The 16948-nt window shown below is 35.6% G+C and overlaps 4 protein-coding genes across 5 annotated transcripts; 2 read left to right on the top strand and 2 right to left on the bottom strand.

Moving 5' to 3' along the window:
• Positions 1-854: 854 nt before the first annotated feature.
• On the bottom strand, positions 855-2522 carry LOC108807052 (uncharacterized). The gene is made up of 2 exons (XM_018579289.2): positions 1997-2522; positions 855-1307 (listed from the first exon to the last, which is right to left on the bottom strand). The coding sequence occupies exons 1-2, from the start codon at positions 2249-2251 to the stop codon at positions 1134-1136; spliced, it is 429 nt and encodes a 142-aa protein (XP_018434791.1). The 5' UTR covers positions 2252-2522; the 3' UTR covers positions 855-1133.
• Positions 2523-7726: 5204 nt separating this feature from the next.
• LOC108810607 (uncharacterized) lies at positions 7727-9018 on the bottom strand. The gene is made up of 3 exons (XM_018582713.2): positions 8878-9018; positions 8353-8724; positions 7727-8269 (listed from the first exon to the last, which is right to left on the bottom strand). Exons 1-3 carry the CDS (start codon positions 8924-8926, stop codon positions 7884-7886), a joined length of 807 nt encoding a protein of 268 aa, XP_018438215.1. The 5' UTR covers positions 8927-9018; the 3' UTR covers positions 7727-7883.
• A 611-nt stretch (positions 9019-9629) lies between these two features.
• On the top strand, positions 9630-12382 carry LOC108806481 (AP-2 complex subunit mu). Of its 2 annotated transcripts, XM_018578616.2 has the most exons (13): positions 9631-9847; positions 9923-10100; positions 10180-10270; positions 10346-10440; positions 10533-10622; positions 10695-10743; positions 10830-10968; positions 11050-11166; positions 11238-11328; positions 11420-11562; positions 11676-11790; positions 11889-11933; positions 12087-12382. In XM_018578616.2, exons 1-13 carry the CDS (start codon positions 9765-9767, stop codon positions 12165-12167), a joined length of 1317 nt encoding a protein of 438 aa, XP_018434118.1. In that variant the 5' UTR covers positions 9631-9764; the 3' UTR covers positions 12168-12382. The 2 variants fall into 2 exon arrangements, with proteins under 2 accessions (XP_056845998.1, XP_018434118.1); XM_056990018.1 differs by lacking the exon at positions 12087-12382 and having other exon boundaries at positions 9630-9847; positions 11889-11945.
• Positions 12383-14590: 2208 nt separating this feature from the next.
• LOC108839315 (pentatricopeptide repeat-containing protein At5g46680) lies at positions 14591-16463 on the top strand. The gene has a single exon (XM_018612102.2). The coding sequence runs from the start codon at positions 14694-14696 to the stop codon at positions 16098-16100; it is 1407 nt and encodes a 468-aa protein (XP_018467604.2). The 5' UTR covers positions 14591-14693; the 3' UTR covers positions 16101-16463.
• Positions 16464-16948: the final 485 nt, after the last annotated feature.

The raw sequence follows: 16948 nt of genomic DNA, 5'->3' as shown, positions 1-16948 counted from the left end.
ATAACTCTGTTCATCTCTGTTTTAATTTTCTGGTGAGAACAAAAACAATAAAAGGCAAAGGCCCATGATACAGGAATCATTTTGTGCCACTACACAATACCGAGGCCTCCACTGCTGCCGTCTAGTAGCCGGTTCCACAATCTCCACTCCTCCACCAAAGTCTAGTAAAAAGACACAGTTCCTGTGGTAGAAGCTTTGTCGCCGTGAATCATCATCAGATAACTTCCTCTTTGTGTAATCCTACTGATTTTTCATCTCTTTCTTCTGTTTTTCACCCATTTTCTGTTACAAATCAGATAACTTCAACCATGAGTTATCACTATGCTTATGCACCAGAGGCAGTTGATGCTTTACAGTTAATGAATCCTTGAATTTGAGATGTTAATGGAACAAATGTTGACCATAGCTTCAGCTGGTTTGAATTTTTCGTTGTTGAAGAAAACAAAATATATAAAAATTGGAGGTGTTGTTTGATTTAGTTAATTTTAGTCTGTTTGGTTTAGAGCAAACCGAATTAAATCAGCAAACCGATTTAAAATCAAAGTTTGTGGATAATTAAGTTTCAAATAATAGTTTCGTGGAGAAATAAGATTGCAACTTTCAATTTGTGGTGATCTAGCATGAAGTCTTAGTTATCGTGGGAAATATATCGTCGATCCTAAAAATATTAAGAAAACTATGATCAGAAATCTTGATTATAATTTTTTGACGGATGATTTTGCATAAAAAGAAGCGTTTTGGTGACCAATTACGATAAACTAATCAGAATCTAAATGATGTTTTGTTTCTTAAACTTCTTATCAACTCCTCTAACATTAACCATCATTCCCGAGCTCACAATGGGAATATAAACAAGTAAAAATCATAATACTTTTAGCTTAATCAGAGGTCCTGTATACAACTTGTCGTGCTACACACCTCCAACAATTGCTCACACGTTTTCACACAAGCCCAAACAGATTTACTTGTCTATTTTCAAAAACAAAATTCACAGTTACATAATATTTCAAGTTCTCAAGTATCAACAACCAGAATCTAATCGATTTTATATCAAGATTGAATGGCTAAATGAAACCCAGTTTCTAACCTTTCTCTGATTCAACCACACTAATCAGTAAATATTTCTCCATTGTTCAGTGCATTAATGGCTGAAGTTTCCCATCAGAAGATATCACTAAACCTCTCACTTTTGCAGCTTTTGTTTTGCATTTTCTTGACGAAGTCTTACAGTTATGATCTTCCAAGAACTCATCTGCAACATCTCCATCTTCATCAATCCTTAGCCGCATTGAGTACCATCGTAGTCCCTGATGGTAAAACTAAGTTGAGTCAATAACTATGCTGGGATGTTATAGCTTATTGCCATCAAGAAGAACTTGACTAAAAAAAACATTTCTAACGCATTAGGACAATTGAATATTCTTGGGATGAATTAACTGCTCTATAGCTTCTTGAAGACGGGATTATTGTCTTTCCCCAACAACAGAACCAATTAAGATTCCTAAACTCTATAGTAGCCTCATGATTCATGATGAATACCAAACCATTGAGACATGAGAGCCATCATGCTATCTAAATTACAGGTTTTGTAGTAGAGTGGAACTAAAACTACTTGTTTTAACCGCAACTTATCAATCAATCAAGCTAAAACATATATGGTGTCCTGTAATAATCTTTCACTGCTACTCTTTAATTTGATATATAAACACAAAAATATCACAGCCACATACTACTAAATAAAAACAAAAGCAAGGACTGCGTAGAACAAAGATTCGATGTTCATTAATGTTTAAGCTTAGAACAAAGATTCTATGTTCAACTGTTCATCAATGCTAAACTAGCAGAGCATGATCCGGAACCAAACAAATGGATTAACGATCCTTCAACAAGACAAGCACAAAACTGTAGTATGATACACCACATTACAAGATCCAAATCAAAACCCATCAAATTATCATTAATTTCTTCAGTTGTACACAAAAAGGAGAGACTTAACCTGAACACCACCGTCAGAAGCAGCACAAGGCTGAAGAATAGGACCAGGATTAGACCGTTCAACCGCTACTTGAACCGGTACTCCAAAACCTCTCCTTGGAAGTCCGGATTCACGGAACCTCCCCTGATTATCCTCCCGGCCGTCCTCAGAGACTGTTCTAGTGTTGTTATCCCCTTCACTCGCAACTCCCTGGTGCCCACCACCATCGTTGTGCCCGAACCCGAAAATCCCCGTTAACTTCTTTAAGAAACCCATCCGAAGAAATAAAATTTGAACTTTGATTTCAAACTTATCACTAAATCAGAAAAAAGTTGAGGTTTTTTTTGGGGGATTCGATCGATGATTTCGTAGAAAATGGGGATACGATCGAAATTAGGGTTTCGAATATCCCTTCCCTTCCTTCTTCCACGATTGATTCTACTTTCTCTGCGATCGTGTCTTAATCCTATCAAAGCCCAGAAATCCCTGGTTTTAATATTCTGCAACATATATAATTAAAAAAAATGAGAACTTTGGGATCAAAGAGGGATCGATCGAGCAAGATCGCTTTATAATATAATAATATTTTCCCCATATTTTAATATAATTTTCATATTTATTAGATTTTGTATAGCTATTTATAATTTACGGTTATATGGTTAATTAAATTATATTTATTTTATATATTTAGTGATACTACTTTTTAATATTTATACCTAAATTAATTTATATTGTGAAAAAGAAAAATCTCATAAATACTATTTTTAGTTTTTATCATAAAATAATTTATAAAATCTCTAAAATACTATCTACTGACCAATAAAAATTAAATTATCCTCAATCCTCAATCCTAACTCTAATTAATCTCATCTACTAAGTTCTAAACTCTGAATTGTAATCATTAAACCCAAATTTAAATTAAAATAAAAATATTTAAATGTTATTTTTGCTGATTTTCTTTTTAAGATTATTTTATAAACATATATTACTTAATTTTACATCAGTATATATATATATATATATATATATAATAAATAATATCAGCAATATTTTGTTCTTTCTTCAAATGTAAAAATATATATACACTTTCGATCATTACTTATCAGTCTTGAGAGCATTTGGATTTGGTATCCTAGAGCTTTTAAGATAAGCTTTTAAGATAAGATCATTACGTATCAAATGCAATATTTTGTTCTTTCTTCAAATGTAAAAATATATATATACACATAGAACGAAAAATGCTTTTTGAAACACTTCTCATGAGGTTGTTCCCTAGAGCTTTTCCTTCTCAGTTGTTAAATATTTATAGTATCTTTTTGAACTCAATCTTTCTATTTTCACAGATCACTTGTGTCATGTTTGGCTTCTAACTGGAACTTCTTTGCATTAGATGTTCATTCTTGCTCTGTACCTCTGTTCCAGCGAGCAACGTTGACAAGTTCATGACTTATTCAAAGATCTTAGGTTAATATATCCTTTGTTCAATAATATAACAACAATAGCTCTAAAACATCCAATACACTTTCCAATCAGCTGCTCATGCGATTTTGTGCGAAAGAAATAGACACAAACATGGTGAAAAAGAGCTTCCGTATACACTCTTGCTCAAAAGCATTGACAAAAATGTCAGGAACAGACTTTCTACTATTAAAAGACAAGGAGACCGTAAGATGGATGCAAGGCTTTGGTGTATGGTTTGGCTCAAGAGGATGACTTTTAAGATAGAAGCATAGTCAAATTCTTCTTTACTTTTCAATCAAAACATTTCATTTTATGTACTAAAGTTTTGGATAAATAAAATTTAACATCTATACTATTAAAACATGATCCTATTGGTTTTTTTACTAAAAATACCCTTTTCTTTAATAACATTGCATATTTCATTAAGGGCAATCAAGTAATATTAATAACACATCTATATTGGGTCATTTTTTTTAAATCTAGCCCATTGCTCACATCATCTTTTTGGGCCATTTGGGCCGACTAACAAATCAGATTCAATTTTTATTTTTTTCGGATCGGGTTCGAATCGGATTTTTCCGGGTCTGGGTGGGTTCGGTTCTCATGCATAAGAACCTGAAAAATAACCAAATAACCAAAATATCTAAAACGGGTTTGGTTATTTATACTCAGAGTAACCAAAGTATCCGATTAGGTTCAAATTTTCGTATCCAAATTATTCAAAAGTAACCAAAGTAACCAAAAATATCCATTCTATACAGTTTTTTGGGTAAACTTTTATCCAAACTATCATATTTTATCCAAAAATACTCAAAAGTACTAAAAATGACTACTATAGTTAACTTATGATATTAATTTAAAATATTAAAATAATTATAAATATAATTATAACATATATTTTTAGATATATATTCACATTTCGGGTATCTTCGGGTACTCATTTGGTTCTCGGTTCGGATCGGGTTCGGATCGGTTCTTCGGATATAGCAATTTAGAATTCATTCGAATATTTACCCCGGGTCTGATCGGGTTCGGGACCCTGATTTTTGGGTCGGTTTTGGGTTGGTTCTTTGGATCTGGATATTGTGATCAGACTTATACTCATTTAAAATGAAACACGATAAAGATAGATAAAAAGCTTAAGTCTTTTATAAAAAACAAATATATGAAAATATGACATTTATTAAATATTTGTCAATTAAAAAAAGATAAAGGAAAATAAACCCGCGCTTTAAAAGCGCGGGTCAAAATCTAGTCTATACTATTAAAGCAGGATCCTATTTAAAAATTTAGGATCATGCCCTTGCATTTTAATATATTACACAATCTCTTCTTATTGACATTTAATTTAAACTAAAAATAGAATATTCTCTGTAACTATGATAATTAATACTTTCCATATTTTGTGAATGATAATAATTTTAATTTTATTATGCAGATTATACTTTTAATTTAATTTGAATATCATTTTTCCATTTATAATATTATATAAAGATCGGATATGAATATATACATGCATATTAAAAAAATATTACTATGAAATTTTTTACATAATAATGATATACCAATTTTGAGTGTTCATTTTTTTTAATCTTATATTAAAATTAAGTTTTAGCTCTAAATATAAATAAAAATACAAACTTATCATAGCTTATTAGTAACCAAAAAAAGGAAAAAAAATGATATCAATAATAAAGTTTCCTATTACAATTGTTTCATTTTCTTCGAATGACATAATACAAATCTCATTAAAGTCTAAATAATTTTTTCCAATTTTATATAATATTAAGAAGTATGAATTATTTAATAAACATTTCAAAATTTTTTTTTTCAGCGGATCATCTCATATCGGATCTTAGGTTAATAGCGGGTTATTAGATTTTTACCAAGTTTTCTAAGATTATAGTTACAATTCTTTTTAATAAATTGAATTGAAATATAGACATATCAGTGGATTTATCGGTTCAAACATACGTCTGAGTTGAATATGAAAACATTGCTTGAAAGTCAAGTATTATAATAGAACAATTTTTTGAATCACAAATAGAAAACTTTAAAATTATTTATTTTCTAATCAAAATTATAATTTCAATTAAATTAAATTTTATTAAAATAAAAATATACCCGCGCTTTTAAAGCGCGGGTCAAAATCTAGTTTATTTTAAAAAATCATCAAGGCTATAAGTCCTGTTCGTTTGGTTGCCGCCGGTTTCAGCGTCGGTGTCGACGTCAGCGGCTGCGTCAAACTCGTTTATCTGATGTTCGTTTCATAGACGCCAACGCTGACGCCGACGCTGACGCCAATACTGATTGTTGTTCGTTTCGAAGACGCAGGAAATTGACGCAGCCGCAGGACGCAGACGCATGACGCTGTTTTGGGTTGTTCGTTTGATTGACGCTGCGACTATTTTCATTTATTCATATTTTATTTTTAAAAATTTGTAAAATTGTATTTTAAATAAATAAAATGTAGTTTAAATATATTTACATCCATAAGAATATTATTTTTAATTGGTAATAAATTTTTGGTCAAATATAAAAATATAAAAATATTTGATGTCACAAATCATAAGCTAAATAAAAATAAAAATAATACATCAAAATATTTTATATTCATAATCAATTATATTAAAAAAAATATATTGAAGTAAATATGATAAAATTATATATTTTATAAATATAAGATATTTATGTTTATATGACAGAACTGTTAAACATTATGAGATTATATAAATAAAATAAAATATTTATGCTTAAAATATAATATAATGACAGAACGGCTTAACATCAAGAGACTATATAAATGTTAGTTGGTTGTTATGATGATATTTATGCTTAAAATAAAATATGCTTAGACCATCTCTACCATATTCACTTGTGATGTTTTCACACAAAGCTTAGATGATGTTTTTACGGCGTCTTGACGCTGGACGCTGCGTCTAGACGCAGACGCCGACGCCGGTACCTGCGTCGATGAAACGAACAAGCTTTGTGCGAAAATCATTGCCGCAGACGTAGACGTCGGATCTGTGGCAACCAAACGAACAGCACTTATATGCAACTATAGCCCTGTTTTTTCGTTGACGCAGCGGCAGAGATCAGCGTCTAAAAAACAGGAAAAATTTTTTATAATTAACGCTGCCATCTTTTAAATTTGTGTCGCTGGCTTTATAAAAACATCCGCCTTCTCTAACTTTCATGTCGCCGGAATTTATGGCGTCACAAAAGTCTCCAATTTCTAGTCGCCGCGTTTCTGATTTTCTAATTTTGCAATGGAAACGGAAATGATGAATTTACTGTGTAGTGTATTTTTTGTGACACTGATAGCTGCCGCAGCGTCAAGGAAAAGAACAGGGCTTATATTATTACGCATGATGATGTGAATAATGTGATCATGGCCATTTTTTATGTTCAACTCTCGGCATATGAAAAACGTTTATGATTCTACTTTTTGTAAGTATCTTGTGTTATGGGATCGATAACACAAGGTAAGCTGTGATATTGTACATCCGAACTTCTCTGTGTTCTACTTTCACTTTAGATCAAATGATAGTAGTATATGTACCGGGCTTCTTTGCCAACATATCTTGATCCAGTATTCATCAATGAAAGCCGAGAGGATATAATAAATGTGTGGTCACATACTGTGGTGATACCATCTTTTCATAACATGTTGAATCTATCAAAATTGTTCACTTTGGGACATGTTTGGATTGTACCGTATGGACTTGCTCTGCCTTTAGGAGTAATGATGTTGAACTATTAACACTGAGCATAGGACTCTGTCAAGTTGGACGTGACCTGAGTAATATAGTGGTTTGAGTTTTCATAATCTGGACTAGACAAGACTAATAGCTGAGTCCTCAAGAACACTTCTCATGAGGTTCCTCAGTTGTTATTTTATCTGTGTATTTTTTTTTTATAAATTAATCTTCCTATCTTCATGGGTTACTTCTGTCATGTTTTGCTTCTAACTGGAACTTCTCTGCATAAGATGTTAATTCTTCCTCTGTATACCTCTGTTCCAATGAGTAAACTCAACAAATTCATGACTTATCCAAAGACCTTAAGATTACTATTATAGCCTTTGTTCAATAGTATAACTACATTTTATAGGTTTGAATTCCAATCCTATTTAGTTTTAAGTGTGTAACTGAACATTTATTCTAAAAGTCTTTTACATGCGTTTTCCAGGGAGGAATACGAGTGTGTTAGGCTTGTGGTTAACTATACAATGACTTGAAGAATAGTGTGAACTTCTTTTCGTTTTGAACTATGTCAAATGGAGTGATACGTGGACACCAAGTAAGACATTCGATAACAAACACCAAAACAAGACATAGTCGCACATAAATGTCCAAACTTAAAACACAAAAGACTTAATAGCCAACCAAAGGTTTCCCGAAATAAATCAAGACCACATGTGAAATGAAGTAGAGAGTGACTACTACTCTATGTTGGTGTTGCGGCCAGGAGGTGAAACACGCACCTTGAGAACACCAAACTCAGCATCCCAAGTGATGTCGTGGCTCAAAAGTGGAACTCCAGGAGCACTAACGCTAGAATGGTTGATGGCTCCCATGAAGATACGGCAACTCTCATCGTGCTCATACACCTCCTTGTTCTCACCGTAGAACTTGATCTCGTTCTCATTGGGAAGCACCAATATATCATCAGTACAAACACCTGGCAAGTCAAATGACTCTATAAAACCTCCACCATCTGTTGCTTCCGAAGTGCATGAATTCTTACGACCTTTCACCACAAATGGATGGGGCTCCGCCGCTTTAGCCAAGCTCAAAGGTTCATCCATATTGTATCTCCCAGATTTACCTATAAACAAACAAACTAAGCATTTAATGGATAATGCAAAAAAGGTGTGATCTTTTTTAAGAGAGAGAGTTTGAGATTCGAACCTGTGTTAGGAGGGAGAAAGTGAGCACACTTCTTGTCGTGGTCTTTGACTTTGACCCTTGACACAATCATCCTCAAGACTCCATCTTTCATCTTCGCATCCACCCCTGTTATCTCGCAGCAGTCACACCCGAGACCGGCGGCTCCGGCGTACTCACGGACGTTTTTCTTGTCGTCTCCGTCGCTGAGAGCTTCTTCGCCGGAGAAAAAGACAACCTTTTGTCTCACGGAGTCGACTCTGTGGCGGACGCCGTCGTCTGGAACACCGGGTAAGTCGACACGGACGTAAAGGTTGTCGTTTTGGAGGATCTTGATCTCCATGAAACCCTTTGGACCGTATCTCTGGTACAGGTTGTTGGTCGCGTGTATCCTACCTATGTTCGGTTATAGCAAAAACAGAACAAGAAAAGAAGAGACTAGCAACTATTAACAAAGCAGCAAACTCATAAAGATGGAAACTTTATTGTGTTTTTGCACCAAGTAAAAATTAAAGGAGAGTAATGGAAGAGAAAGAGTGAAAGAGAGACCTGGGATGAATGGAACTCTCGACGTGTCAAGGACTCTTGGATCAGCCATCTCCTCTTCTTCTTCTTCTTCTTCTTCTTCTTCTTCTCTCTCTCTGTGATCTCTCTCTCTCTCTCTCGTTCGTCTGGGTCTTGGCTTGCTTATGTCGCTTACCTTTGTGTAAATGTTATTTTCAACCGAGTGAAAACATTAAAGAAGCTCTTTTTTTTTTTTTTGACAACAAAGCTACTCTAACGTAATTCCACCGGTTCGGAAAGCCAAACCGGAGGTATCGAATCGACATATAACATAGCTGAAGGTGAACTCCTTACCCCATGAGCAAGCTTGTCCGCCATTGTGTCCGCCATTAAAGAAGCTCTTTATCCATGGTAAAACATTCATGAGCTGTCATTTTTTCTACTCTCCCTCTCTCTCTCTCGCGTTTCACATAACGACAAAGACCAATATAAAAAAGTTCAAAGTACTATATGTAAAAACTTAAAAAGTTTCAATGTAAAAAGTTAACATATATTTCTACTCTCCTCTCTCTTTTCAGTTTCACATAACGACAAAGAGTCGATGAGGAAGGTGATTAATCGAACCAACACCGCAAAAACAATTTTAGACGACCAAATGTCACTAAAACAATCAAAGATGTAACGGAACAGAATCGAATTAAAACAGGCCCATTTAAATTTTACCGGCCCATTACGATAAGACGTCTAATTTTACCGGCCCATTAGAATAAGACGAACACTTTCGTATTCTCTCTCACCTGTTCCTCGTCGTCGTCTTCCTCCTCATTTCTGATTCCTTCCGTCATCGAGATCTCGTCGAAACTCATCTCAAAATCTCCGAGAAACCAGCTCTTTCTCACCGATCTGCGCATAAAAATAACTTTGGACCGAAGATGCCGGTGGCAGCTTCCGCCATCTACTTTCTAAATCTCCGTGGCGATGTACTCATCAACCGCACTTACCGAGACGACGTCGGGTAAGAGACCTTCTTCTTTTTGTATTCCGATGGATTCTCGAGCTATTTCTCTAAAAATTTCGATTTGATCATTAGAGGAAACATGGTGGACGCGTTTCGAACGCATATAATGCAAACCAAGGAGCTAGGGAACTGCCCCGTGCGTCAGATCGGTGGCTGCTCCTTCGTCTATATGCGAATCAGCAATGTCTACATTGTAATTGTTGTCAGTAGCAATGCTAATGTAGCTTGTGGATTCAAATTCGTCGTTGAGGTAACGTAACACTTTGGTTCTATAGTCCAATTTTCAAGAGGTTAAAGAATCTGACTGGTTTTTGATATCGAAATTTCAGGCTGTTGCTTTGTTCAAATCCTACTTTGGTGGAGCTTTTGATGAAGACGCTATTAGGAATAACTTTGTTCTCATTTATGAATTGTTGGACGGTACGTAAGGAAGGAAGGAAGCATGATAGTGTCATTATCATACAATCATGACCATTGTGTATGGATTTTTTGCAGAGATTATGGACTTTGGATATCCACAGAATCTCTCTCCTGAAATTTTGAAGCTTTATATTACACAGGAAGGTGTACGCTCACCATTCTCATCCAAGGTAAAAGAGGCATATCTTGAAGCAGTATATTCTGCAGATTGAGATTACGTTGCTTTTTTTTAAACTTCATATGTTTTCGTCTTTGTCTACAGCCCAAGGACAAACCTGTTCCAAATGCAACGTTACAAGTAACGGGTGCTGTTGGGTGGAGAAGAGAGGGTCTTTCTTATAAAAAGAACGAGGTATTAAGCGTTTAGTTTCTTTCTTTCTGTCTATATATCATTTGTTAGTGTTTATCATTCTCACTGATGCAGGTGTTTCTGGATATTGTTGAAAGCGTAAACCTTTTGATGTCCTCTAAAGGTAAACAGATTTTATCCTTTTGAAGGTTTATTTCTTCATGATTCTCTTCGTATGACTGTTTTTTCCACATTGTCGCATCTGTTTAGGTAATGTTCTTCGTTGTGATGTGACGGGGAAAGTTCTAATGAAATGTTTCCTTTCGGGAATGCCTGATTTGAAGTTGGGATTGAATGATAAACTTGGGCTTGAGAAGGAATCGGAAATGAAATCTCGTCCAGCTAAGAGGTAGGTTTTGTTAAAACAGTGATTCACACTCTATCTATTTGACTTTTCTTTCTCAACACCTGGTTCACTAATGTTGTGCAGTGGCAAAACCATTGAGCTTGATGATGTCACATTTCACCAGTGTGTGAACCTGACAAGATTCAACTCCGAGAAGACCGTTAGCTTTGTACCTCCGGATGGTGAATTTGAACTGATGAAGTGAGTGTTGAAATGTTCACTATTCCCTATTGTTCTTGTATTTAAAGTATATTGACTTGATGGTGTCTCAGGTATCGAATAACAGAGGGTGTGAATCTGCCTTTCCGCGTATTACCAACAATCAAAGAGCTTGGTCGTACACGCATGGAAGTAAATGTCAAGGTAAGTTACCTTAACTTTCTAAACATCAAGAAGACAAAACAGATTTGATCTTTTCTTTCTTACAGCACACTCTCGTGTTTTGTTGTATCAGGTGAAAAGTGTGTTTGGTGCTAAAATGTTTGCCCTCGGCGTCGTAGTTAAAATTCCAGTGCCAAAACAAACAGCAAAGACTAACTTCCAAGTGACATCTGGTCGCGCTAAGTACAATCCATCAATTGATTGCTTGGTTTGGAAGTGAGTTTTCTATACAATCCTAAGAAACTTCCTAACCGATATAAGGCTATAACTCTATTGGGTGGTGCTTTATCAATAGTTCATTACTTTACCTTCTCTCTTCACTGTTTCAGGATAAGAAAATTTCCAGGACAAACAGAGTCCACACTAAGTGCAGAGATTGAGTTGATTTCAACAATGGGAGAAAAGAAATCTTGGACAAGGCCACCAATCCAAATGGAGTTTCAGGTCAATCTTCTTCTCTTGTTGGCACTTCTAAATAGAACCAGATTGCTTAAGGTGATTGTCAGTTAACCGTCTCTGCTTCATTTTATTTTTATTTTCAGGTGCCAATGTTCACAGCATCTGGTTTGCGAGTTCGTTTCCTCAAGGTACGTCTTTGATTTCTATGCTTCTGAAGACCAAAATTGTGATGCCTAAGTATATGAATCTTTAAGCCATTGTGACATTAAAACACAGTTCAGATCTTTAGGTTGTTTGTGTTTACTTTGTTTTGTTCTGATCTAAAAAAGAATGTTTTATAGGTGTGGGAGAAGAGCGGTTACAACACGGTCGAGTGGGTTAGATACATAACCAAAGCGGGATCTTATGAGATCAGATGCTGAACTTTATCACAGTTCAGGTTCAGTGACATCAGTCCTAAGGCTCATGGCTTCTAGCTTTTGTTCCTTATGCAGAACAAGAAACAAAGAGTTGAATATATTGTCTTTCGTTTATGTTTGTTTTTTTCCCGTTAAGATATATTCTTGTGTTAATATGATTTTGGATTTGTTTTCATTTCTTTGTTTGTGGGTTATCTTCGAGTTATAAGTTTGATTAATTTGGTGTCATAGAACGTTAGTCTTTGCGAAGCAGTCGGGTTTTTATTATTATCATTATTTTAGACAACGATGGATGGGCACTACCGTGCTTTTAACCAATGTTCAAAATTTCGCTAGGCGCTACGCGTGCGCTCGACCAGAGCCTAGCGAGTTAACAGAAACTCGGAAAAAAATCGGGGAGTAATCGGGGATTTTATTTTAGATATTTTAAATTTTATATATAATATAATATTTAAAATTTCTGGTTTTGTCTATAGTTTTATAAAGTTTCAGTATTGTACATTGATCCTCGGCGGCAGAATGGCTAAGTGCTCTTGTGTTTAACTACCAGTGTCGGGTTCGACACCCCTCTCTGCGTCAAAATTATTTTTTTAATGATTTATACTAAATAAAGGCAAAAACGTATTTTTCTTACTGTCTTCATCATAGACCTATTTTTTTCCTGCGTGTTAATACACGGCCGCCATTGATTTGAAGCTTGGTTTTACGCCGATTTAATCAACAAATCAACTAGATTAAGCATCTACATGGTAAAACATATGTTTATAACACGATTTCGAACCAAATATCAACAAAATTTCACGTTTTTCGTTTGAACCCGCGTTTTTCTCCGATTTGGGCAAAATCGCAACGGCTCCTCTCCGCCGAGCGTGTAACCGGCGATTCAACGGCCTCCGCGCCCGCGTTTTTGAACATGGCTTTTAACCATCTAAGATGGTATTTAATTATCATAAAAATTGTAAACTAATTTTCAAACACACTAGTAGTATATCAAACTTGCTTAATTTAGCAAAACACGCAGTGCGAGTAAAAAAGGAAGGTACTTTACAGTACCTCAAATGTTTTTTAAAACAAGCTTCTTGGTCGTTGTCATCATCATCATCATCAACTGCTGTCGGCTCTATTCGAACTCTGGCCTTGTGATAACACTCACAAGAAGCACAGACCACGAGACTAGAGACGACCGCAGCTGCATTCTAACTCTTATCAAATTTATAGGCTCGTAGCTGTTGGGGACATTTGTTTCGATTTTACATTTATTTGTGGTTTAATTTAGATCATTTCCAATGTAATTTGTTATTTTAAAAGATATATAAAAATTTTATAATACAATGAGATATGTTATAATAAATTCTTTTAAAATAGCAATCTTTAAATATAAAATAAAAATAGAGAAATGCTTTTTTGTAAAAAGAAATTATTATTTTTATAAAAGAGAAAATAAGAATCTCCATTACTATTTTAGAACCATTTTACATTTGTATTCTCTTCATGAATTCCTTCTGTTTTCGTTAATTCTGAAATCATGATTTTTTTTTTGAGTAATTGCATCCTATATACATGATGAAAGGATTATTTAGGTATTTGGTCATAGTTAAAAAACATATTGATCAACCTGTGTTTAAAACCAAAATTGCCCTTATATTTGAGATGCAAAGTGTGGTTAAGGGGCGTGAATACCACACGCTTTTCCTCCTCTCGCCTCGTTTACATCGCTTTTCTTTCGAAAAAGATCTCTTCGTACATGACAGACCAGTAGATTAATCCTTTCCCCCCCTGTGAATCGGAACCTGCGCATCACCGACGGGCGTTAGCAATCCGATGGTCATCTGGAGGCTTGATCTCTCTCCTCCAAAGCGGTAAAATCGTCGAAACGGTGAAGTGATCTGGATGCAGAGATGTGAACCGTGGTAGTGAGGGTGGCTATCGACGACAGAGCTTTCTGAGGAGATGGCAGTTCTCCCCACTGTGTATCTTGTATGAGATGGAAGCTTATACTGAAGAATAAAGTTTGATTTTAGTTGGTCTTTAATTGATTGTTTTCAAGTTTCAATAAATCAGTATGATCACAGAGTTTGTTTTGAAGTAGTTGAGCCTTTATCGTTTCTGTTGCAGGTCTATTTAACAGATCTTTTGTCTCAGCTAGTTCAATAACACAAAATATGTTCTTCTCTATTCAGTCTTTTGTTCTAACCAATTTAATATGCGCTTCATATGTCTTTTTTCCATTGATTGATTCTCCTTGTTTTAGATTTAGTTTTTATTTTTGGGTTTTGGGTTTGTTGTCTTGTATTTCCAGATCTTCTAACATAAGATAATATATGAAAGGGACAAATTGGTAAATTCTCGCACATAGCTTTATCACCAGACCTAATTAAAAAAATTTGTGCATTGATACCTAAATATCTTTTATTTTTTGTATATTCAGCCAAATAGCTCTTTTTTTTTCCCATATCTAAAAATCCGTGACGCCCACGTTTCCACGCTACAAAACCACTTGAAAAAACCGTGACCTTTCCCGAGCAAAAAATGGTCGGTGGATTAACAAAATTTCCAAAAATCTCAACAAAGCTACTAAACATATCCATCGACTCCCTCTGCAAATCCCGAAACCTGCACAAAGCCGAATCGCTACTCACAGACGGAATCAGACTAGGCGTCCTCCCCAACGTCATCACTTACAACACCTTACTCAACGGCTACTCCCGCCTCGTCGGCATCGACGAAGCCTACGCCGTCACCCACCGTATGAGAGAAGCCGGCCTCAAACCCGACGTATCCACCTACAACTCCCTCATCTCCGGAGCCGCGAAACGCCTCTCTCTAACCCGCGCACACCACCTGTTCGACGAAATGCTCCGCTCGGGTCTGTCTCCGGATATGCTGAGCTACAACACTCTCATGTCTCTCTACTTCAAGCTAGGGAGACACGGAGACGCGTTTCGTGTTCTTAACGAGGATCTTCATATGGCCGGGCTGTCTCCTGGTGTTGACACTTACAACATTCTCCTCGACGCGCTCTGCAAGAGCGGGTATATAGATAACGCCGTTGAGCTCTTTAAAAATATAAAGAGCCGGTTTAAACCCGAGCTGATGACTTACAACATTCTCATCAACGGTCTTTGCAAATCGAGGAGAGTTAGTTCTGCGAACTGGATGCTGAGGGAGCTCGAGGAAGCGGGGTACACTCCTAACGCTGTTACGTACACGACGATGCTTAAAATGTATTTTAAGACGAGGATGGTTGAAAAGGGGCTGAAGCTGTTCTTGAAGATGAAGAAAGAAGGGTATACGTTCGACGGTTACGCGAGTTGTTCGGTTGTTAGTGCTTTGATTAAGACAGGGAGAGCAGAGGAGGCGTATCAGTGTATGCACGAGCTGGTGAGAAGCGGGAGAAGGAGTGGGGACATTGTTTCTTACAACACTTTGTTGAATTTGTATTTTAAAGATGGGAACTTGGATGCAGTGGATGATCTGTTAGAGGAGATAGAGAGTAAAGGGTTGAAGCCTGATGATTACACGCATACGATTATAGTCAATGGTTTGTTGAGTATAGGACATACGGGAGGAGCTGAGAAGCATTTGGCTTGTTTGGGAGATATGGGGATGCAGCCGAGTGTTGTCACTTGTAACTGTTTGATCGATGGGTTGTGCAAAGCGGGTCATGTAGACCGTGCGATGAGGTTGTTTGCGTCGATGGAGATTAGAGATGAGTTTACTTACACTTCTGTTGTGCATAATCTATGCAAAGATGGGCGGCTTGTGTGCGCTTCGAAGCTGCTCTTGTTGTGTTATAATAAAGGAATGAAGATTCCGTCGTCGGCAAGACGAGCTGTGTTGTCGGGTTTGCGGATGACGGTATCTTACCAGGCAGCGAGGATGACAGATCACAAAATCAAAGCTGCTATTAAGTGCAATGCACTAACGGATACTTAAGATACTGAAAGGTATTTAGAGAAAAGTTCTTGATCTATGACAGGGGCTCTTTTCATACTAGATTCTAGTGGATATTTGATAAGTCTCTCTTGGAGCTAGAGAGTCTTATTTTATCTGCATCAACAGAGTCCTATCTTATCTTCAGACAAAAGTCAGGTTATATTATGAACTTCTGATTAATGAGTTTTTTTCCTATCACCTGTGGAGAAAAGCATGTAAAACAGTTACTTGTCGCCCTTACGTAAAGCTTCTTGTTTTTTTTTCTCTGTGTATATATAGCTGATGAGATTGATTTTGGCTACAGAGATGTATTATTAACTTAAGAGTTAACTGGATTGTAACAAAGAGCTTCTTGACCATATTCTAGCTATGTTCATAAACGCTATGCAGGTTCAACAACATCAATGACTTGAGATCAGTTATTGTTCACTATTAAAGTCAATTTTCAGTTTTTCAATACGTGCATTGCATTCAGACAAAAAAAAAATTGCTTATTTATTTGGAGATTTTGTTTTATGAATATTAGTTTGTTTCAAAAAAAAAAAGTTTATGGTTTTTAGCAGTTGACCATCCCCTAAACTATATTTGAGAAGTGATTTTGCCAAATGTCTTCTCTACAATTATTTTCACAAAAATAATATGATATGGCTACTAAAATTGATGACATGTCTTATAGAATAATATGACATGGACAATTATATATTATGTTAATTTATATTTTTGGTAAACTTTTTAAAATATGGTAATAACTCATATATTATATTTATTATCGTTTTACATTTTTATATTTTTTTAGAATATGGTAATAACCCATAAATCCTCAATTAAATAAATATATTAAACTATAA

This window comes from Raphanus sativus, chromosome 6 (assembly GCF_000801105.2).
Source record: "Raphanus sativus cultivar WK10039 chromosome 6, ASM80110v3, whole genome shotgun sequence".
Classification (NCBI taxonomy): Eukaryota; Viridiplantae; Streptophyta; class Magnoliopsida; order Brassicales; family Brassicaceae; genus Raphanus; species Raphanus sativus.
This window is presented reverse-complemented; position numbering and strand designations above follow the sequence as displayed.

Coding starts and splice junctions, on each gene's coding strand:
- LOC108807052 (XM_018579289.2), bottom strand. CDS start 2,251: ATGGGTTTCTTAAAGAAGTTAACGGGGATTTTCGGGTTCGGGCACAAC. Junction 1,308..1,996: donor CTTCTGACGGTGGTGTTCAG/GTTAAGTCTCTC, acceptor TTTTACCATCAG/GGACTACGATGGTACTCAAT.
- LOC108810607 (XM_018582713.2), bottom strand. CDS start 8,926: ATGGCTGATCCAAGAGTCCTTGACACGTCGAGAGTTCCATTCATCCCA. Junction 8,725..8,877: donor GAGAGTTCCATTCATCCCAG/GTCTCTCTTTCA, acceptor AACCGAACATAG/GTAGGATACACGCGACCAAC. Junction 8,270..8,352: donor CTTTCTCCCTCCTAACACAG/GTTCGAATCTCA, acceptor GTTTGTTTATAG/GTAAATCTGGGAGATACAAT.
- LOC108806481 (XM_018578616.2), top strand. CDS start 9,765: ATGCCGGTGGCAGCTTCCGCCATCTACTTTCTAAATCTCCGTGGCGAT. Junction 10,623..10,694: donor TTTCTTATAAAAAGAACGAG/GTATTAAGCGTT, acceptor TCACTGATGCAG/GTGTTTCTGGATATTGTTGA. Junction 11,563..11,675: donor ATTGATTGCTTGGTTTGGAA/GTGAGTTTTCTA, acceptor TCACTGTTTCAG/GATAAGAAAATTTCCAGGAC.
- LOC108839315 (XM_018612102.2), top strand. CDS start 14,694: ATGGTCGGTGGATTAACAAAATTTCCAAAAATCTCAACAAAGCTACTA.